General features: G+C 41.3%; 1 protein-coding gene across 13 annotated transcripts in view; it reads right to left on the bottom strand.

Moving 5' to 3' along the window:
• Positions 1 to 21,276, bottom strand: part of syne1b (spectrin repeat containing, nuclear envelope 1b) — a 63,972-nt gene that overhangs the window by 30,397 nt on the left and 12,299 nt on the right. For 6 of the 13 annotated variants that reach the window (XM_029829048.1, XM_029829040.1, XM_029829067.1 and 3 more), the window contains 63 exons: positions 20,305 to 20,400; positions 19,676 to 19,759; positions 18,852 to 18,944; positions 18,532 to 18,710; positions 18,248 to 18,444; positions 17,867 to 17,976; positions 17,556 to 17,606; positions 17,371 to 17,403; positions 17,043 to 17,150; positions 16,821 to 16,958; positions 16,238 to 16,402; positions 16,016 to 16,128; positions 15,701 to 15,869; positions 15,511 to 15,607; positions 15,386 to 15,406; positions 14,898 to 15,100; positions 14,647 to 14,811; positions 14,382 to 14,534; positions 14,162 to 14,305; positions 13,866 to 14,033; positions 13,614 to 13,772; positions 13,368 to 13,532; positions 13,148 to 13,282; positions 12,864 to 13,022; positions 12,564 to 12,772; positions 12,289 to 12,397; positions 11,945 to 12,109; positions 11,698 to 11,865; positions 11,412 to 11,588; positions 11,121 to 11,261; positions 10,851 to 11,011; positions 10,339 to 10,489; positions 9,961 to 10,188; positions 9,745 to 9,843; positions 9,446 to 9,633; positions 9,210 to 9,333; positions 8,903 to 9,069; positions 8,516 to 8,669; positions 7,797 to 8,422; positions 7,503 to 7,682; positions 7,238 to 7,388; positions 6,937 to 7,095; positions 6,668 to 6,850; positions 6,483 to 6,584; positions 6,195 to 6,398; positions 5,847 to 6,054; positions 5,650 to 5,762; positions 5,372 to 5,577; positions 5,150 to 5,299; positions 4,775 to 5,066; positions 4,525 to 4,697; positions 4,126 to 4,435; positions 3,838 to 4,002; positions 3,256 to 3,612; positions 2,960 to 3,096; positions 2,661 to 2,838; positions 2,347 to 2,529; positions 2,097 to 2,240; positions 1,513 to 1,668; positions 1,019 to 1,183; positions 753 to 925; positions 364 to 517; positions 76 to 219 (listed from right to left, as the gene is read on the bottom strand). In XM_029829048.1, coding sequence (XP_029684908.1) covers positions 76 to 219; positions 364 to 517; positions 753 to 925; positions 1,019 to 1,183; positions 1,513 to 1,668; positions 2,097 to 2,240; positions 2,347 to 2,529; positions 2,661 to 2,838; positions 2,960 to 3,096; positions 3,256 to 3,612; positions 3,838 to 4,002; positions 4,126 to 4,435; positions 4,525 to 4,697; positions 4,775 to 5,066; positions 5,150 to 5,299; positions 5,372 to 5,577; positions 5,650 to 5,762; positions 5,847 to 6,054; positions 6,195 to 6,398; positions 6,483 to 6,584; positions 6,668 to 6,850; positions 6,937 to 7,095; positions 7,238 to 7,388; positions 7,503 to 7,682; positions 7,797 to 8,422; positions 8,516 to 8,669; positions 8,903 to 9,069; positions 9,210 to 9,333; positions 9,446 to 9,633; positions 9,745 to 9,843; positions 9,961 to 10,188; positions 10,339 to 10,489; positions 10,851 to 11,011; positions 11,121 to 11,261; positions 11,412 to 11,588; positions 11,698 to 11,865; positions 11,945 to 12,109; positions 12,289 to 12,397; positions 12,564 to 12,772; positions 12,864 to 13,022; positions 13,148 to 13,282; positions 13,368 to 13,532; positions 13,614 to 13,772; positions 13,866 to 14,033; positions 14,162 to 14,305; positions 14,382 to 14,534; positions 14,647 to 14,811; positions 14,898 to 15,100; positions 15,386 to 15,406; positions 15,511 to 15,607; positions 15,701 to 15,869; positions 16,016 to 16,128; positions 16,238 to 16,402; positions 16,821 to 16,958; positions 17,043 to 17,150; positions 17,371 to 17,403; positions 17,556 to 17,606; positions 17,867 to 17,976; positions 18,248 to 18,444; positions 18,532 to 18,710; positions 18,852 to 18,944; positions 19,676 to 19,759; positions 20,305 to 20,400 — 10,359 coding nt within the window. The remainder of the gene's footprint in view (positions 1 to 75; positions 220 to 363; positions 518 to 752; positions 926 to 1,018; positions 1,184 to 1,512; positions 1,669 to 2,096; positions 2,241 to 2,346; positions 2,530 to 2,660; positions 2,839 to 2,959; positions 3,097 to 3,255; positions 3,613 to 3,837; positions 4,003 to 4,125; positions 4,436 to 4,524; positions 4,698 to 4,774; positions 5,067 to 5,149; positions 5,300 to 5,371; positions 5,578 to 5,649; positions 5,763 to 5,846; positions 6,055 to 6,194; positions 6,399 to 6,482; positions 6,585 to 6,667; positions 6,851 to 6,936; positions 7,096 to 7,237; positions 7,389 to 7,502; positions 7,683 to 7,796; positions 8,423 to 8,515; positions 8,670 to 8,902; positions 9,070 to 9,209; positions 9,334 to 9,445; positions 9,634 to 9,744; positions 9,844 to 9,960; positions 10,189 to 10,338; positions 10,490 to 10,850; positions 11,012 to 11,120; positions 11,262 to 11,411; positions 11,589 to 11,697; positions 11,866 to 11,944; positions 12,110 to 12,288; positions 12,398 to 12,563; positions 12,773 to 12,863; positions 13,023 to 13,147; positions 13,283 to 13,367; positions 13,533 to 13,613; positions 13,773 to 13,865; positions 14,034 to 14,161; positions 14,306 to 14,381; positions 14,535 to 14,646; positions 14,812 to 14,897; positions 15,101 to 15,385; positions 15,407 to 15,510; positions 15,608 to 15,700; positions 15,870 to 16,015; positions 16,129 to 16,237; positions 16,403 to 16,820; positions 16,959 to 17,042; positions 17,151 to 17,370; positions 17,404 to 17,555; positions 17,607 to 17,866; positions 17,977 to 18,247; positions 18,445 to 18,531; positions 18,711 to 18,851; positions 18,945 to 19,675; positions 19,760 to 20,304; positions 20,401 to 21,276) is intronic. The other 7 variants (XM_029829085.1, XM_029829044.1, XM_029829058.1 and 4 more) reach the window with 6 other exon arrangements.

Genomic DNA, 21,276 nt, shown 5'->3' on the forward strand with positions numbered 1-21,276 from the left:
TATGAAAATTCATTTCCTATTACTTCTATAGTTGAAATACAGTGAACATTTTTTTTCCTTTTATTCTTTTGTTACCATGGCATTGTCTTTCACAGCATTATATCGCTCTTGCAGATCTTGCAGCTCCAGTTGGGTGACAAAGTTCTCAGAGATGCAGGCACTCTTTGCAGTAATGGTGTCCAGCAGAGTATTATGACTAAGAACCTCCTCATAAAGCAACTGAAATCAAAAAGAGGGAGTCTACAATTCACCAAGTCCGCAAACTATTTCAAGCTGCAGCTAAATGATTCAAGCCTATTTTAGCAAATGTGGATTCTGCCTATGCAGTATAACACACTATTACGCAATCTGAATGAAAAGTACCTTGGCCTTGCTTAGATTAGCAGTTTTGTCTCTCATCTCAGGGCAATGTTTTTCAGCTGGGTTGAGGCTCTCCTCCACATGCTCCAACCATGCAACAAACTGGCGTACATCCTCCTGGTAACTGGTCCACTGGGACAGGGAACCCTCCAGTTGACTATTGTTTAGAAGAGCAAAAACAAGTCAGATAACATCACTGCGGTTGATACAGTCATTGAGCCAAATAGTACCAGGTAGCTAGGAGACCGCCTTGTTACATAGTATAAAGTACTTATTGCTTAAGTTGTGTATAGAACCATTATATTTTGTAGGTTTAAAGATTTTGCAACAACTTGTATAGAAACACAAGTAACACACACTTATATCAACTGTTTAAATGTGTACTTAGTTACCTTTTGCAGTGGATTGAAACAGACAGCAGGGCATCCCAGGAATCCTTTAGGTCCTGAATTTGCTTTTGGACCACAGGCACTCCCTCTGCTGATGTGTTTCTCTGAACTGACTCACCTCTGGTAATCAGCATTTTAAGCTGAATCTCTTTCTCTTGACGAGCAGTCAATAAAGCCTGGTGTGGTGTTCACATATGTGGACTTGTCACATTTTTACAAAGTAATTTGAATGTTATATTCTTGTGTGGAATATAGGGGATTTTTTATACCTCCAGCTTGATCATCCTGCTATCAAGAATATTTTTGTCAGCGGTGGGTGCGCAGTATGTGTGCAGCATGTGGCTCGTGTCAGCCACCCAATTCTGCAGCTCCTTCAATCCCTGGGAGAAAAGCTGGTGCTCAGAGACAATTCGGTCAATCCGTGATGCTTTCTCCTGCAAAACCAGTAAAAGCAATCATTGAAACCATGATCACAACCAGATTCCAACAGCCATTAATGGCATGGAAATGGAGTTCATCTCCTTCATCCCCTGCAAATAGCTGCTTTAAACTCCACATACAGCATTGCTGTTTAGCAAATTATATTAAAATACAATTCTAATAGAAGTATAGGGTTGGAAAATCAATGTTATCTTATGGTGACTCGATACCTTCCCTAGTTATCATCTGTAAAATTATGTAGTGCTCGATCCATTGTCTGCTTTCAAGCACTTTCCCCTAGAAAAGCCCCCGTGTACAGGCAGATCTGAAGGCATTACTGTACCTTGGTCAAGTTGGTTAAAGCTAGGTACTGAGCAGAGAGCTGTGCGACACGATGCACAAAACCCTTGCCGGCCGCATGTTCATCCCACAGCAGCTGGGCCTTCTCTCTCAGCTTGTTCAGCTGAATTTCAAGAGAAGCTAACTCCTCAAGCACAGACTGGAAGAGCACAAGCAGGTTAGCAAAGAGGCATGCAAGCTGACACGCACAATAAGGACAGTAAAATTCAGAGAAAGGTTGTAGAGTTAGAGATGGCAACATGAAAAGAAAAGCAAAGTGATGGGATGCCTGAGAAGCTTTTGATGGACATGGCGTGCAACCAAGACCTAAGTTTTAAAAATTATAAATGTATTCTAAAAGCTATTTTAAAAAAAAAATCTATATAAATTATTGACCTCGACAGTTAAGAGAGCAGCTGAAAAAGAGGAGAAAGATGCCAGTAAAATAGAAAATAGGCAGACATTTGGCAAGTTTAGGGATTTTTGCAAATGACAGGAATGATACTCAAGCAATAACAGGACCTGGCACTTAAATATGAGGGGCTGTGAGCATGAGCAGTGCTGCGGGCAGATGGGTAATACAAGTACCTGTAGCTTGTGAAGCTCCTCTTTCTTGCCTGTAAGGTCATGAAGCCTTGTGCTGCTCTCCTGTACCACCTGTTCTGTAGCATTAAGGCAGTCCTGAAGGGGCTCAGCACAGGCCTCAAAATTTTCCATCTGAGACACCAGATTCTGAAAAGCACAATGTGATATGAGAACTCTGTTGGGACTTGGCCTTGACAAACAAAAGCAGATCTTTTTTAAACCCTAATTTTGGGGATGAATTCAACGCCCTCACTTGTAGCCCAGTTTCCCTGTTGTGCAGGTTGGTCATGAGGTTTTTCCAGTCCTCTTTGGCAGTGTTCATTTTAGCCTGAATGGCTTCCACCTTCTCTTTAGCTGTAACATTACAGACGAGCTCACCGCTAACTAAGACAGCGTTCAACTTTGACTGCCCTTGCTCACGATCACTCAAAAATTCCTAAGAGGGTGAAAAGAGAGGATAACGTTAAACATTAAGATAAGGTTTTGTCAGGGTCCTGCTGCTAAAATGATGTTCTTAAACATTTTTCATGAGTGTTCTAGGTAATTTAACTCTCTAATACACTCTACCTGAATCTTTAGCAAACTTGCAGAGGCCTCGTTGAGGTTTTGTGGCACGTCGAAACACTTTGCTGTGTTAATCTTTGCATTCACCAACCACTGTTGGAACTCTCTGAAGGCTGAGCGGAATCCTTGTTCCAGCTGTTTTTGTTTGCTTTGGCACTCTCTGGATGCCTGAAGACTCAGGCTAGGAAAAAAAGGAAAGGAATGAAAAAAGTTCCTGTGCCAGGTAAGTTTTATATCTAACTTATTTATCAGTAATAGAGTGTGTTTGTTGATGTGATGGAGTCCAAATTCTGCATCCGTACCTGTTGTACTCTTTAATGACAGCTGACACTCTGTCAGATTGAGCGCCCATGTCTCTGGAAAATCGGCACAGGTCATTGAGTTGAGTCTTCAGATTTTCGGTTATGGGTTCAGCTTTGCCAAGTTCATCCAAAGTGTCCTATGAGGTAAATATCAAAGAGGGGAAAAAACAGCCTTAAAATATATTTACTTTCACTCTGCCATCACCATCATATAAAATGAGGCCTCCTCTGCTATCACTGCTTCTATCAAAGAAATGCTGAGACTTAACTGTAAGGTACTGAAAGTCACGACCTACCTTTGCTATCTGCCAGCCTTTAACGGCTTCTTCTCCATTGTTTTTATTCTCTGCTTGAGACAAGCACACATGGCAGTCTTGTAGCTGCTGACTCAAGGCCTGCAGGTCCTGCTCCAGTTGTGTGGATCGCCTGTTGAGTTCTTGCTCAGAGTTGGTTATGTGGAGAAGGGTCGATTCTAAACTGGCTCGAGTCTGCAGGGCCCCACGTTCCCACTGTTCCCACGAGGACATGAGGGCCGCCTCCTCTCGCTCCATAGCCTCATAGCCCCCTGACCCAGTGTGATCCCTTGCCACTGCTCCAAATCTTTGAACGCGGTTCAGTCTCTCTCTTCCTCGCTGCTTTGAGTCAAGCAGTTCCTGAAAATGGAAAAAGGTGTCATCATGGCCACAGTTGTTATTTCCTCATATCTTCTGTATCTAGTATCAAGGCCTGCTAAACACTTGATAGGTTAAAATAAGTTACAAGGAACAATCAAGGCAAGATGGAGCCGTAATGTCCTGAATCTTTTAGTGCATAAGTGTGTATTTAAGTTCGGGTTATAAATATTAACAACATTTTAAGGGCGATGGGAAATTCCTCACCTGCACTTTGGAGAGCTTTCTCTTAATGGAAACCGAGTCTCCTGACAAGTCTGACCAGCGCTGGAGTTCCTCTTTTGCAGAAGTCAGCCAGTCATTAAAGTCTCGCAGAGCATCGAGATACTGCTCATGCTCAGACACAATATTTTGCATGGACTGCACCTTAGCCTTCATAAGATGGGATAAGGAAATAATTACAGGCGATGAGGATGTCAATCTTCCAGTTATTATTTGCATGCCATATCAAGCGTAAAAAAGAGTTTCCAGTGCTGCTGGTTAGTAATCCATTACCTTCACAACAGCTGAGATATCAGCAAAATGTGCACTCAGCTCCGCTCGAGCATCTGGTCCAAAGGACTGGTCTCCCGTTTTTTCATACATCTCCACTGCTTTGTCCGTTAGACGCGACAGTGCTGATGCATGTGCGTCGACATCAACCTGGAACGCCCTAAAGCGCTCAAGCAAAGCACACTTCTCCTTAAGTCCAGGTTGCTGAGGTAGAGTTGTTCCAAACTCCTGCTCAACTGATTCCATCCACTGTTGTATTTGAGCTTTACTTTCCTGAAAGCTGCTCCACTGAGCCACCGTCCACTCCAGCCGACTGCAAATCATATTTTTAATGAAAGTAAGAGGTTGGTTTTATGAACTGTATAAACCTTGAACTACCATGGGGCAGAAGACACTTCTTACCTGTGGCAGCTCATGGAAGTCATCAACATATTAGCCCAAGCATCCTTGAGACTCTGTAGCTGTGAGCTAATAATCTCCTGTCCCTCCAGTCCTTTGTGTTTTAGGACCTGTTCTCCTTTGCCTACAGTCATATTAAGTTTCACCTCCCCCTCCCCCTTCATTAGCAGAATATCCTACATAAAACAAAATAATATATCAAAATGTAATATTCCTTTTCAAGAAAAGACAAGAAAACACATCATTTACTGACCTGTACAAGCCCTAGTCTTTTCTCCAAAGTCTCTTTATTGCCAATGGTGCTATTGAGCGATGCCAGGCGTTCCTGAACTCCATTAAGCCAGTTCCAGGTGGTCTGCAGTGTCTCTTCAAAGGCCTGTTGCTCCTGTAGAGTGAGCTGGCAGGTGTGCACCCTCTGACTCACACGCCTCAGCAAGGCCTGGTGCTGTGACTGCAGCTGAGCTGAGACTCTGGTCTCGCTACCATCACCTCGGCCACCTTCATTCAGTGCTTGACCCTCCTGGCATAGGCGCTCGAACGAATCCCTACGTGGACAAAGACACAAGGTTTTTTTTTTTGTTTTTTTTAAGTGCTGGGAAAATGTCTTGATTTTAACATTTCTGCAAACCTTTCTTTGAGAATTTCCTGTTGATATTGCTCGACTTGTTCAAGCACAGCTTTTTCAGGACCATGCTGTTTTGCTTCCAGCAGATCTGTAGTCATTCTCTTCTCCACATTCTCCACCCACCATCTGAGCTTTTTAAGGCGACCCTCAAATCTGTAGAGAATTGACATTGCAGAGTTCATACAGCGGCTGGTCCTTTAGGGGGCCGTTTTGTGTGACATTCACCCTTTCATGAGAGAGGCACTGTCGTCCAGGATTTGTTGGTTCTGTCCACATTGCTTAACAAAGCTGTCCCAGTCCTGCTGGATGGATGACAGGTGCTGCTGGACCTGCCCGGCACTGGCTTTAGGAAGATGGAGTAACAGTTTCTCTCCATTCTCACAGACCTGAGTAAGGCGTAACTCCCCCTCCTCCACGCGATCCATGGCACCCTAACACAGAACTCGTCAGTTTTAACTTTATTTGTGTCCACTTAACTTTCAATGTCTTTTGTTCCTGTGTACCTTCAATTTCTGTAGTTTCCGTTCCACAATTTGAGTGTCCCCCGATCGGTCCGAGCATTCTTTTACAATTTCCTTCTGTTCATTAAGCCAGCGATGAAACTCCTGAACTTGATCTAAGGAAATAAAGGAAAAAGAATGGCAACATTAGAAGCACATGAAAAAAAATGTCCAAAGTTCCTTTACATACAATAACTCACCAATGAACTGCTGCTGAAGACAGTTTTGCAGTGACGTCAGGGTCCGGGCAGACAGCTGGTTTACAAACTCGTAAGTCTTGATGAGGTCAGTGAGAGCCGAACCCAAACTTGCCAGCTCCTCTGATGGATATTTTCGACACAGGGTGTTGAGACCTTCCCTGGTAGAGTCAATACTTCCTTGCTGATTTTGCAATTCTTTCTGGAGATCCTACAAAGCAAAGTTATTTAAATATCTTATAGATGCTGTATTAAGAAAGTTTTATCTTTGAAACACAAAAAAATAAAGATGATTTGAAAGATGTTGCCAATGCATGTGATGTAAATGAAGGCATTGTTAACTGACTGCACCTTTACTTTGCAGATGTCCTCAGGATCTGATCCTGTGGGTGAAGAAACAAGAGAATCCTCCATACTTTTTAGCCATGCAGACATTTGGGTGATGTAGTCTTCCAGTTGTTTTCTTTGGAAAGTGAAATCCGTGAGGTTTGCCTTGACCTGATCATGTAGCTTGTGGACTGTGCTGATCTTTTTACAAAGGTCATTCTGAAGAATCTGTTGAGGGTGAATTAAACTATGAAGTATAAAACATAAATATAAAAATGCATTTAAAGCCAGAAGAACAAACAACTTGATTACCTGTAATTTAGCAGGTGTTTCCTGACTTTGACTACATTTCTTCACCTCTGACACTTTGCTCTGTAGGGTTTCAAGTTTTTGCTCCTTCTCACTCATTTCCACCTGCATGTGTGATGTGATGTGATGTGATTTTATTTTTATTTTCCTTTTAGCTATTACTATTCTTACTGTGGCAGTGATCTTACCTTTAAAACAGATAGTCGTTCTGAAACCTTCTGAGTGTCATTGAGATTGTTCAGGGCCTCATTTAATTCAATCAAGCCATTGTTTGCCCAACTCTCAATGTCATCACTGATTTTATGCACATCATCCCACAGCACCAGACTCTGGTTCAGTTGGTCAATATTCTCATCGATCCTCTCAGACACCTGACATGTAGAGCAAACCTCAGTTTTTAAGGGGACTTCTAGAAATAACGCAATACAACCATAACAACTCCTGAAGTTAAACTTACATCCAGCCACTGATCCACAAGTGTATCCATATCCTTTTTGATGATGTGAATATCACAATCAGGGATCTTCAGGAGCTCAGACAACAGCTGTTTTCCTCTACTGGAAAACACATCCAGTTCATGTTGTTTGCTGGCCATTTCTATCTTCACTGCTTCATGCTGTAACAAAGAGGGCACCACACAGACAACAAACATTCACAATCTTCTCATGACCAGGTTTAAAGCAATGCTAAACAGCGATGAGGACTGTTATTACAGAAAGGTGGCGTAAAGCATGAAAGATGACATAATTTGATTTGACCTTTGCTAGTGACCTCCTGGTTCCCTCCTGGTCTTTCAGGACAGAGCTAATGTCACTGAGATGTCCAGCACCCTCAGATATGCTGATAATGGATGTTCTCAGGATTTGGTATTCTCTTAAAAGGTCAGCAAGGGTGTTGCACTGCTCTTGTCTGTTAAAACAAGACAAATTGTGTAATATATAATGAATTCCTTGCATCCATGCACATGTTTAACCAACAATATTTTCTGATGCATTGCATGAATATCCTTTATTCCCTCAGTACCTCTCTGTGATGAGCCTTTTGGTTTCCTCCCAGGTGGTCTCCAGCAGACTGAGCTCCCTCAGTACCTCACCAGCCAACTCTGCATCTTTCTGGGCCAGCTGATGGCCCTTGTCCCTCAGCCACTGCTCCTCGTGTTGGTGAGACTGTAGCTCATCCTCCATCTGATTAAAGAACTTTATCCTGACAAACAGTTGAACAATACCAACTTTTCCTTAACTCCTTTTTTGCAAATGCAAGAAATGATTGCAGACACACTGATGAATATAATATTGATGGAAATACATTTCCCTGTACCTTTGCTGCAGTGCATGCATGGTAGGCTCTTTCAGTCTCTGTTGGTCTGCCTTTTCTTCAATGTCCTCCACAGCTTTAAGTAGTTGCTCTTTCCTCTGTCTAAATGAGGTCCACAGAGCCCCCAGGGCTTCTGCTTCGCTTTGCTTTGTACCAAGTAAGGTCTTTACTGCATCTAGCTCGGCACTGAGGGTATCAGCCAACATGCGGCACGATTTGCGAGAACCATCATCGACGCCTATATGAAGATGGCTTTTGCAGAGGCTGCTATCCAGATTAACAGCGAGAGTCTCAAGGTGGCTAATGTCTGGGACAATAGTGGCCAGCTCCTGTTGGAGTTCTTCTACTTTTCCACGGTCCCAGCTTCCGGCACTCTCCACGGTTTGCTTCAAACCCCGCAACACCCCTGCTGCCACACTGTGGGTGTGGAGAAAAGCTTCAAGTCTTTCAAGGCACTCTAACTGCTGCTCAGTTATGTGTTGGGCCTCTACGTAAGGCTGGAGACAGCTGTCTACTTTCTTATTAAGGAGCTGTGCATCACTTGGCTCACAGAGCTGACAGAGCTTCTCAGTTTGCTGCTCCAGAGTTTGTCTTGCCCCAAACTGCTTCTGTAAGGCCACCTGGGTCTCCTGTCAAATACAATTTAAGTATTTGATTGGTTTTTGCTGTAATAAATGAAGTAACTAGCAAACATTAATACACTAATCCCCTTTGGTTTCTACCTTCACTTGTGAGAAGGTCAATTGAAGGTCGCTGATGCTGACTTGCGATGGTGAATTCAGACTGGAAAGTATGCTGTCACACCAATGGGAAAACTTGAGGAGGGTTTGATCAAACTGTTCCACCAGCGAGAGGTGGTTTTGTAGTTCTTTGATTCTGGGCGACAAAATAATAATACACGATAATGAGACAAACCTGTCTTGGGTCACACACTATGAATACCGATTTATGTATGTGATTTATATTAATCACTCTGTTAGTGAATAGCTTTAAAACATAGCATCTAAAATTTTTATCCAACCTTTCTGATTTTTAGCAGGTCTATACTTTAACACCCTCTAACGAAAGGTATTCGAATCATTACAGGGGATTCCTTAACATTGTCTTACCTTTCAGGGATGACTTCATTCTGAAAATGTAATCTCTTCTGCAGAGTCCCAAGGTCATCTTTCAACTGCTGAACTCTTTCTTCAGATGCAGTTGGACACAATGAATTGACTAAAGTGGCAAGCTCAGGATGAACAAGCTGGAAAGACTGAATTTCAGAATGTAAGGCCTGCGAGAAGAAAATAAATCTTGGACTATAATATTACTGTGGTTTAAGTAACATTTACATTTGTACTATTTATCATAGTAAAATTATCCCCTATGAGGCAGTTGATCTGGGAAACAAAGTGATATTTCTATGTGTGTCACCTGTAAATCATGTATTTCTGTGCGGAGCTTAGATTTATCCGCTGACAGACAGTTGCTCTCTTGTTTGGATGCAGATTCGCTTCTCTCCAGGAATGAGATGAAGTTTGTTCTCAGTTTTTCATATCTGAAACACAAACACTGATGTTTCAAAGACCACAGATTTGATGTCCTCAAAGTAATTGTACAGCAGGAAAAATTGACAACCAGACTTTGCGTTAATATTTAATTGTACTCACTTTTGCCAAAGTGAAAACAGGTTTTCCAAAGCGCTCTGTTTCACCTTTGCCCGCTCCATGCTTTGCTCATAGCTGGTATTAAGCTCTGCCAAAGTCTTTTCTGCTTGCTCTTTGTCACAAAGTCTTCGGGCGCTGGCAGACAGGGACAGCAAATTTCCCTTCAGCTTTTCTAGATTCTGAAAGACATCCTGGACAAAAACAAGACACAGTAATCTTAAAACTATTATGACTAATAATTAATGTCAGCACTGTATTGATTTTTTTAAATTAAAAAATAAAAGTAGAATGACTAAAGTCACCATGTGGTTTTGAAGACCTTTATAGGTCTCTGCAGAGGAGGTGGAGGATTTAACAGGATGCTCTAGATTTGTGTCAATGTCTCTGAGAGTTTCTTGCACCTGGTGGAGAATAAATGTTAAAACAAATAGCGAATTACAAATTTGCTTAGTTCAAAAATAAATTATATGCAAAATGTCCTGCAAAAGAATTCCTCATTGTGAAGTAAGTTTATTTACCTCCAAAAGGCTAATTTTGAACTTTTGCTGGTGAGAGGAGCGTTCTTCCAGCTGTCCATCAAGCTGCTGGTGGCTTTCTTTCAACTCCTCCCAATACCTGCCAATTTGAGTCAGGCGTGCCTTAATGTGAGCTGCCTCTCCTGAAGACATAAACTGGGCTAGTGCTTGAGAACGTGTCTCCAGCTGAGAAAGAACCTCAGCTCGCTCCTGAATTTCTGTATCAACAATCTGCAGAATGAAATACAAAGCATTAGGGAGCAATATTAATGTTGGCAGTGGCCTTAGCAGTGCTTCACAATGCACATTAGCTGTCATTTACTTTAACTATTATAACAGTATTCTACAGTATATTGTAGTACTGCAACACACACACGGCACCTTTACTGTGTTGATCTGTTGCTCGAGAGGCAGGGTAGAAGATTGCAGCCCATCCAGCTGCTTTTCCTTTTCAGATATCCATAAAGAAAATGTTTCAAATGCTCCTGCAAAATTATCCCAGTGATCCTTTATTTCTTCCAAAGTTTTGATGCTGAAACAAATAAAGAAATAATATAATAGGGTTGGACCAAAGGTTAAAGGAACATTTAAAAAGTTACATTCACTATCAGGGAAGGGCAAATCCAGTCCTTGAGGCTGAGTCGAGCCAGGATTTATGTCCTACCAGGTGAAAGCGTAGGATCGAAAGCATGAATCCGAACCTCAAGGACCAGATTCACCACCATTGAAGCTTGATTTGCCTAGATTGTGTTAACATATTACACTACATCCTTACAAATGTCTTTCAAAAGTACAAACATGATACTGCTCATATTTTGTGTCAAACGACACATATGTGGCACAACAGCATATTAGATTTATACAATAGTGCAAGCTAAAACTCTGAAACTTACTCTTTATTGAGCCCAGCTTCCACTTTGTCTACCTGCTCACTCAGCGATCGAGCTTGTTGTAAAAGAAGACTCTTGTTCTTTGGACCAAGCTGGATCTCTGTTGCTCTCTTCAGCAAAGTGTTCATGTGTGACACTTCTGCTTCACACTGCTTTAATAAAACCTATTTAGGAAAGAAATAACACTGGTAGCACTCTCCATGTTGATAGCTAACTACTTTCAGTAGGCAAGCTGAAGCCACAGAAAATAAATACAGGTGTAGTTTTACATACTCGGGTCTGGTCAAGTTCAACGGCCAGGCTCTCTGGACTACTGAAACTTAGATCTCTATCTATTGTTGACTGTGTCTTATTCACGAACTCGTGCACTGCCTCCTGCTGGCTGTCAAACTCCTGCCACGCCGCCAGTGTAACCTGGGGATTAAGCCACATCGTCATTAAGGTAAAAAAAAAAAAGGTCCTTCATAATGAATATTAAAACTCAACTGATTGCAGTTAGCCCAAATATCTTTAAATATTGCTTGTCAAATACATAACCCAACAGACTTTCATTTCATTGCCCACCTCTAGACTTTGCTCCTGTGAATCCATGTTCTGTTCCATTTTGCTAATTGTGTTATCTAAACACTGCAGGTCCTGTTGTAATGTCTCTCCCAGTCCTTCCTCAGCCTGAAGCTGTTGGCCTCTGGTGATTAGCTGCTGAACATCTTTCCTCTTCAGCTTCAGCCGTTTTGACAGTTGCTATGAAAAATGGAGCATTACAGGCTGACAACCTAATCAACCAACTAACCAATAATGAACCTTAATCGAATATTTCTAACACACCAAATTTAGAAACCCTCTATGGTACCTGGTAAATCAGAAGTAGCTGCTGGGCATCTCTGACTGTTGGAGAATCCAGTATTTTGACAAATTCATCCTGCACTTCTTTCTGTCCCTGTATCAAGTCATCCAATGTAGTTTTTACTTCTTCCTTGAACTGCACACAGTCTTCCACGGCTAGCATCATCTTTTCAGCCTGGATAACCAAACAGAGGGTTGGCTGTGATATCTGTTTTGGCCCTGGCACCAGAATAACATCTCTAAAGTTTATCTACCTCAGACAAAGATGCAAGAAGCCCCTTAAAATCAGCAGAGAGCTTGCCCAGTGCACTTCCTTGCCTTTGGCCGTCACTCTCGGCAGAAATCTCAATAAGAACAGCCATACGTGCTTTCAGCCATCCAAGAGTTCCCTCCTGGAGCTCTGCATCATTTCTCAGCTCCTGCACACACCCAAAGAATGTGAACTCCCTCATGCCGTGTTCACAGGCACCAGCCTGTGAGATGTAATAATTTAGCAGTTTGAGCTGCTCAGTTGTAACACATTTTAAATCACAGATTAAAATGAATGTGACAGAGATTATCAGTGGTTAGTTGGACTGTAGGTTATTAATTAACTAACTGTGATGGCAGTCTTCACTTGGCCATATTTTCTAGGGTCATTGGCGCGATTTCGCAGCAGCCTCAACTGACTTTCTTTGGATATGAGCCAGCAGGAGAATTCAGCATATCTATTGCAGAACAGATAGGGAAAGTTTGTATTATAGGAGCATTAAATGATTAGAGGAGTATTAGAGGAGTAATAGGTAATCTTATCAGCCATTGAAACAACTTTCTAATCACAGAAACTATTCAGTGTGTGCAATTCAAAGAAAGTACCAAGAAAAAGGGCTGCACCTTGCATTATACTCCTTCCATTTGTCTGGGTGCTGCATTAGTTTTTGATTGGTGCTTTCAATTTCCTCCTGAAGTTCAGAGAAATCCTTCCTTGCCGTCTCCAGAGTCTGCTGGGCTGCATCACCTTCAGGCAGCTTTTGACAAAGTTCGTCCATCAGCTGTAGTCTTTTCTCAAATATTGCCTGGGGTCCCTTTTCCTTAAAAAAGGCCTAATGCAACCAGGGATGGCCAATGTTTATTATTAAAATACTTTTAATTAAATTGTGCAAGCAGTAAATGCAGCCGTCAGTCTATGCGTACCCTGTGCTCTTTGATAAGTCTCTCACTGCCCGTGCTAGGTAAGTGACGGTTCTCCCTGGTCAACTCCGCCTGGCAGTCCTGCAGCAACACCATCAACTTGCCCTTCTCTACCTCTACTTTAAGGCGCAGTAGGTGAAAGGGGGAATCCGTCTGGATATCCTGATAAATGGCAAATAAAAAAAGTTGTCATTTGACACAAATGGTACGTGATAACATCAAGATTATGTCACATGCAAAACATATTAAAATGAGCTGAAACATTATATCTGTTAAATGATAACCACCTTCCAGTGCTTGTGCAGCTTCCTGACTGTTTCCTGTAGTGCCTGCTGCTCTGGCTCTGGCAAAATATCTGTGAGCTCATCACAAGCCTTGAGAAATGTATTCAAGACGCGCTGGTCCAGCTGACCAAAGAACTCCTGTAAAATCAAACCGGTTGCAAAAAAGGGTTGTATTGTATTCACCGCCATCACTTAATTCATTTATAGAGATTATATTTCCTACCGTGTGTTTCTTGAGCAGTTCCTCTGGGTTGCCTCTTTCTGATAGACAGTTCTGTGCCAGTTTAAGACTCTTTTCCAGCTCCACTCTTGATTCATCAAACCTCTTCATCAGGCTGCTGTTGGCCTCCATGTGCTTTCGCCACTCTGTAGATTCCCTAATCATTGTCTAAACAAAAAGACAACCATTTTCCCTCACTTAAAAAAAGCTTTTTAATAAACTGAAAAGTGTTAATGCACATTACACTACCTGTGAGGAGACTTGCAGGTCTGCGACTCTTTTCTGTAAAAGGCTCATGTCCATGTGCTGAAGGGTTTTATTGCTGTGTACTATTTTCTGAATAGTTTGGTGGTTCTTCTCTATCACAGCCAAACATTTCTTGCAGCTATGTGTGAAAGTTGCCAGCTCCTGGAGTATCCAATAATATCAAAGGTTTTAAAACATCATTAAACAAAACAAACAAATTAAAACACAGTGCTTAGTAAAAATTTAAATGGTTACCTGGCATCTCTGTTTAAAGTCCACTGGTCCTTCAGAGTCTGTAGTGCCAGTGATATAACTAGCTTTTTCCAGAGCTTGGTAAAAGCCTGTAATGTTTCTTTCCATTTCTTCCAGAGGAGGCAACAGAGACACAGAGTCTCGTAGCAGAGGTAAACACCTCTCTCTTACCTGACCAGAAGAGAGAATACTTGTTAAGTGACAGGTGATTGTCAATAAGCTCAAGCTCTTAAATATATCTTAGTCATGATATACTAGATATCTAAAATAAAATCTAGCATATTTGTTTGTTTGGACACCTTGCTCAGCTGCTCTTTGATCGATGCCATCACAGCCATCATCTGTGAAACCTCGTCCTGTGGAGTGTCTTTTGTCAACAGCTGAGCAGTGCGGCTCGCCGCCTTACAAGCAGCTTCCATCGCTGGGACTTTGTGCTTGATTTCCTAATTATAAGTGGAGAAAGTTATGCAGTTTTTCAGACAGACAATTCTGAAATGGATGAGCATGCTGGCTGTTTACCTCGACATCTTGGACAAAGGCTCTGATAATTAGGAAAGATAATTGCACTGGAGCAGTCATCTTCTCATTTGTTGCATCCATGAAAATTTTCAGGGTATTAATCCCATCCTGGTAGTCTTGCCTCAATTTATCTACCTCATCTGCTCTTGCATACTAAAAATGATGGAAAGAAAATAAAGAAATCCCGTTGTCCTTGCACCAATGAATACAAACAAATGCATATACATGTTAGATGTAATATTCTTTGTTTGAATGATATATTTACATGTTTGACTTTAACAAACAGCTCTCTCCATCTCCCATTTAGAAGAAGAAGCTGCTGCTTCAGATCACGAGAGACCGTTTCATCACAGGTCTCAATGAGAAAGTTTCCAGCATCGTTCATGTCCATGTGCTGCTGAACCCAGTGAGGAAGGTTTCGGAAGAAGTCCTGAAAATAGGAAAAATAAAAGCCCAACAATTTAGTGCGGCGGCACTCTGCAACGTTCTGATCAAATTAACACTACTTGTACTTACACGTTTGGCGTTTTCTGATTGATTAAGCATCTGTTCAGCGTCCTCTAGCCAGGCCTGCAAAGCTGCTACTGTGCTGCTGTGTTTCTCCCAGTTACAGATCACCTCTTCCAGCATGCTGCGAACACTTCGGACCTCCAAAGACAGGTTTTTCCACTGGGCTGTGGCATCACTGAGAAACTTACTAACCCCCTCAGCTTCATCAACTGAAAGAAAATGCGCAAATCCAAATACATTCATTTTATCTTTTGCTATAATTCATTTGATCTTTTACTATATTTACTGATCAGAGTTTCATTCGGTCAGTGCTACAGGTCATTAGGTCAGGTTAGCATTCTAGCTGATGCAATTATTGGCACAACCTCATGCATGGTAAGAGATTATTTTCAGGTTCTGGAAGTTATTGGTATGATCGAAAAGAAGAAGTGCTGGTCAGATTGGGAGACAGGCAGAAGGGTTTTTAAGATTGCCAGGGTAGGTTTTGGACTTACCCCTGTTACAGGTTTTAGACCCTGTAACATGATATTGATAATAATAATTTTATTAATTGGCAAGAAAACTTTAAGAACAAACAAAGTTAATACATAAACCAATAAATTAATGCAAAGGTTCTTACTTGAGCTGTCAGACTTGACATAAACATCTGCAACTTGTTTTAGAGCCGCAAAGATCATTTCATACTGTTCAAAGAACCTGTGGCCTTCTACAAAAGTCTGGAAAAAGAACAAAGCATTAAATCAATCAACTGTACTTTGTTGGAAAGGATGGATGAGCTAATATGAAAACGTTAATTCTATATTACTTACGAGATATGATTGGAGCAATAGCTCAACAGAATCTCTTCTACCATATTTAATGATCCAGGACTTAAGCTTTGCCTCAGCTAACAGCAGAAATGCCATCAGTCGGTACTTCATTTCCCAGAATTCAAGTTTTATCAAGTGGGAATGTGACGATGTTGACACGAAATTGAACCTGTATATTAATCATGGGCATAAAGCATAAAGACATAAAGATTTTTAGAGAACACACACAAATAATATAATTAAATATATTATTATACATACATACAATGTATATAGTATATAATATTATCATATATTCAGAGAATGAGGTCTTACCGTTCAGCCATATCTTGGAGTTGCTCAGATGGGACAGGTACCCCATTCACTGATCTGTCTTTGTGAATCTGCTGGAAGGTTTGCTTGTGTGATTCTAAGTTTCGTAACACCTCCTGTAAAGTATCATCACACATAATTATGCACATTTATCCTAAGCTCCATGCCTTCTGTTGCAAAAACATATATCTAAAAACCTTGAGGTTCAAAAATGTGTTATGTTACCTTATGCTGCTCTAGTTTTCTGTGTAGAACATTGGCGGTCTCCTCAGGAACTTGTTGAATTGGAAAGTCCTCCCTCAGAGCCATCTCTCCCCTATGAAGCCAGGCTCCAATGACACCCAAAGGACCAGGCAGGGATTTGTCCAGGTGGAGGTGCCAGTCCAACAGCTGCAATTGACATCATTAATAAAACCCCACTTAACAAGATTGCACAAGATCAAACCATCTCCACATGCTCACAAGCACTCAGGCTAAATACGGGTTTGTTGGTCAGTCTAGATGAGATGAGGATATCGAGAGGAGCACACTGCCCAATAAACAAAACCTCTTCTGTTCCCGTCCCTTCCCCCGTGAACAAACTCATTATTCAAACACAATCCTCCCCCTGGACTTTCTTTGGCAGCCACTGAAAAGGAAAATCCCAAAGTTTATACTTTCTTTCAAATATTCTACATTTCAAAGAATGCAGGATGAAAAAAATGTAAAAGGCTTCATTGATTTAAGATTCAACTGTCATTATTAAGATTCCATTGGTTGGCCTATTAATAAATAATCTCCTTTATGCGGCAGAAAGCAGGACTCTTACCCGGGCAGACACACGATCCCAGGCCTGTTTGACAAGTGCTTGGTCCACAGACAGCTTGCCATCTCTGTGCACTGGCTGCAGCAATGGATCCGTCTGTTTTTTCTTCATTTCATACTGTACGCTGAAGCTCTTGAATGCCTGCAAAACAATGGCAATGACAAATATGCATTAAATGTTAGCTGGTTAAAAAAAAGCACTTTGCAAGTCAGGTTCTGAACCCACCTGATATTTATCTGTAAGGTTCCCTTCTGATCCCTGGGCCCTCAGAACATCTCTCTCCAGCTGATCTAAAAACACTTTCAGCTCTCTCAGGATCTTTCGCTCTTCTCGCTGTTCATAGAAATGTTGAACTATTAGTCATTTTTGATTTATTGCTCACACAGGACTGAGAGACCACCCACACCCCAACAACTTCAAATAAAGGAAAGAAAACGACTAGAAAAAAGACAATCCGTTAAAAATTAAGATACTGCTAATACTTGTGTCCACTGATTAGTCAAAAGAGGAAGGACTGTGTCTAATTTAGTTTTGTTAATAGTGTGGAACATACCTCAAGCATTTGTTCTATATCTTGAGGACCAAACTATCCAGGAAAGCAGCAAATCACACAAAGAGATGCAAACACACAGCACGCATTAGATGCACTTTTAGAAAGATGCACATAGGGGGACAGAAATGGCTGAGCAGAGAAGCCAGACAGGGCAAAACATGCAGCGCTACGACCTTAGATCTCACCTGGAGTACGGGCACCGACAATGCAAAAGTTGGAATTGAGCCAAGAAGCAGCTTAATGTGCAAAAAAACAAAAGCATGTTGATGGTGAAAATGAAAGAGTCTGATTATGGGAAACTGAATCATGGTAACTATACAGCATACCACTGTGTAGCATGAACCACAAATACCACAAATAAAATGATGGCAGCAGGTGTGAATTAAATTCTCGTGAAATCTCCAATTTTAGCCAGCACCAAAGACTGTTTCATTGGTATTACCGGTACTCTCAAATGATCCGACCCCACCACCATATACAATTTGTTTAAAAATACCTCATCATGATATCCGTCAGGCCCAGACTGCTGGGGGTTAGGGTAGTGCTTGAGGAACTGTGCCACATATGTCATAATGGATTTTTCATCTGGCTTGTCAACATCCACATCTGCGATTGAACACAAACATTTCATACATTTGAGAATCTGAGAAATTTGTGCAACAATTAAAGTCAGATCAATGTCAGATCTTCCAACTCCCAGAGAAACAAAGGGCCCCTCATTTGTTTCTAGTCTGGTTTGATAGCTAATTTACATCTTTTGGGGTTTTTAACAAATCAAGGTTAAGCTCCATAAAAGCAGAAACAATTTTATTATCTAAGATACAGAAGAATGTTATGTTATGATTAATCTTTAAATGGAAGAAAAAGTCAAGAGCACCTTCTGGATCCAGGAGACGAGGAATACCCAGCTCGTTTTCTGCAAGGGCAAAGGCTTCCTCCAAATTCTCCCTGTTGCTCCTTCTCCGTACCACATCCATATCAACCAAGTCTGGCCTGATGGCGTGCACCACTGACTGAAATGCAACACCATCACGCCAACTGGGACCAAAGTCCTTGACCTCAATTCCATGATGCCTTAAAAACACGCGTTTGACGTTATAAAAATGCGTTTCAAGTCCAGCTACTGGTCATCTCATAGTGCTTGGTTAAAAATGGGCATACTTGGCTGAGGTAGACTGCACCCATCTTAGCAGGGCCTTCTTGGCATTACCCTGAAACTTGTTGATCACTTTTCTCTTCATGGGTGGGCTTCCTGTTTCAGAGCTGGCGATACTTTCTACAGAGGAGTTGCTGTTGGACAGAGCCTGGAGTGCTGGCAGGTTGCTGGTTAACTCCTCAATCTAGAAGGAAAAGAACAACAACAATGCCATTATAGGGCTGTTTGAATCAAATAGGCTCTGCTTTCAAACTGAAATATGCTAAAAACTAAACAGCTTATACATACCTGTGCTGGTTCATTATTACATCTGATAACAGCTTACCTGGAAATAAAGGATTACGGTCCATAACAGCCCAAGGACAATTGATGGTCGTCCATCTGCGACGTCAGTGGCATGAATGTTAACAAGTTTGATCTGAAATCACAACAAATAACACAATTAAGGTAATGGGTCACAATGGACGGAATATATCGCAACTTCATATAGATATAGACATTTGCTTTCTTGCTAATAGTCATCAAAGTAAGATTTTTGATGTAGGTCAGCTCTATGACAGCAAAACCAGAAGGTCAGACACAGCCACAGTGAAACCAGAAGAAAGAAAAACATATCTGCATTAATGCAGATTGTGGAGAACTGCAGCGAGATGACAAGTTTATGGCTCAGCTTTAATGGGCTCAGGGCCAGTGCTTAAAAAATGCATCCTTATGGCATGTTTCATAAACAGAACATCAGCCTCCAAGCGCTTTGCAAGTACACTTCATGCAGAAAATGGAGAGGGTGCAGCGTATCAGATCACACAGCAGGTTTAGTAGTAACTGACCGGAGATCCTCGGTACACAGACTGCCAAACATGATGGGAGAGAAATGACAACAGTGACTGTGAGTCTCAGTCCTCAGAGAAGCCGAATGAAAGTGGGACGCAAGCTTTACTGAGCCACGGGATTTAATAAAGGGGTTATGTAATAAAGAAGCCTTCCCCCCCCCCCCCTTACTAGCCAGTTCACTGAACATCATGCATGTGCCACAACAAGCTTCACCAACATTTATCAGCAAAAGACTGTTTTCTCATGTATTTATAATCATACTCGAGGGTTACTTTTGTTAAGAATGGCAATATGCTCCCATTATGACCCCATGGTTACCTTTCGGCCTTCCAGGAATTTGAGTGCAGTGCCGATATTGGAAACCCAGTGAATCCTCTTCAACTGCCGGCCTTGTTCACGTGGCTTATGTCAGAGGACAGGAAGTGAGCAGACAAAGCCATGTCAGAAAAGCTCAGGTATCAACACGTTATATGGTATATGATATAACCTTATCATTGTGTCTGCTTTACCAGCCACATTCAGCATCAGATTAAGGCAGCAAAAGAGGCCTGGGAGTATTTGCAGGGCTCTTATTACGTAAATTAAGTGGTGATTTTCAAAGCTGCTTGAAGTTGAAAAAGGCTAATCCTGCATATAAACTATCTTACGGCTGACTTGGGATGTCTACTGTGTGTTGAGGTTATATATATATATATATAAAGCATCATTACAGAAGAAAAATAACTGACAGTAAATTACTGCTGAATACTTTGAAGCATTCCAGTGAACCCATACTTATTAAATAACACATGTACGTGGAGACATAGTTTTGTATAATTTCTGTGCCCAACTTCTCTAAAAATAAAAATCATAGTGCAAAAAAGATGATTTAAGCACCTAATGTTAAAAGAACTTTCACATAAAGTTAATTTTTTAATCCTGGACAAGAAATATTAAGCAATACTCACTAGTTTTTGTCCCGAAAGCACCTCTAACAAAGCCAGGAGCTTCACCCCATCCTTGATGTCCTCAAATAAGTCATTAACCTCTAGTGGTGGTTTGCACTGTAGGGAAGAAAAAACACAAATGAAAGTTGTTTTGCTTTTTTTAAAAATGTATACCCTGAAATGCTACTGATATTCCAGTAAATTGCCTAGAATGAAGAGAACGCAAATGTTGTTTGTGAGAAACAGGCTTGTTAGCGACGACCACAGAGCCTCCCTGCAGCTGACAAGATGGTGCCTATTCCTCAGGAGTGGCTTAGTGCCCAGTTCTGAGGCAATGTTCTCTCTCAAACCTAACAAGGTCCTGTCAGGAAATCCCGAAGACAAACACCAGTATAACCTAATGAGTAGAAAAGTGCAATATGCATGAAACAGATGTGTCTTTATTCAGCTTCAATTAAAAGGAATTTCTTTATTTGGCACCATATACAGGTCAATTCACAGCTCAGCATATTCCATGACAGGATGCAGTTGAATGCATATTTGGGGCAAAGAAAATGGAAATGAACATGCAGGCCTGTTATATTGTAACAAGCTACACAAAATAACATACTGGAGACTTTCATGTAAATACTTACATGAGCAGCTATTTTGTAATTATTGATATAACTTCATAAAATAACATGTATGCTCTTATAATCTGTATAGCTCGGTCAGCTTTAAATAGATTTTAAAGCACAGAAAGTCTACCACCATGGAAAAAATAGCTGTCCCAACTAAGAAATCAATCCCACCCTGGAAACTGAGCCACATGACTCCCTCATATCAGTGGAAAATTCAAAAGTGCACAGTAACACCACCAAGGGGAAAAGGCACACAAAGGCCAAAGTCAAAGGGAGACGACTGGAGGAAGTTTAAACCTAGATAACGTCCCAATGTGGTCAGACCAGTCATTTAGTTTCATTTGTGTCACACAAAATGTGGTGTGAATTCCAA

Source organism: Takifugu rubripes, chromosome 2, assembly GCF_901000725.2.
Source record: "Takifugu rubripes chromosome 2, fTakRub1.2, whole genome shotgun sequence".
Lineage (NCBI taxonomy): Eukaryota > Metazoa > Chordata > Actinopteri > Tetraodontiformes > Tetraodontidae > Takifugu > Takifugu rubripes.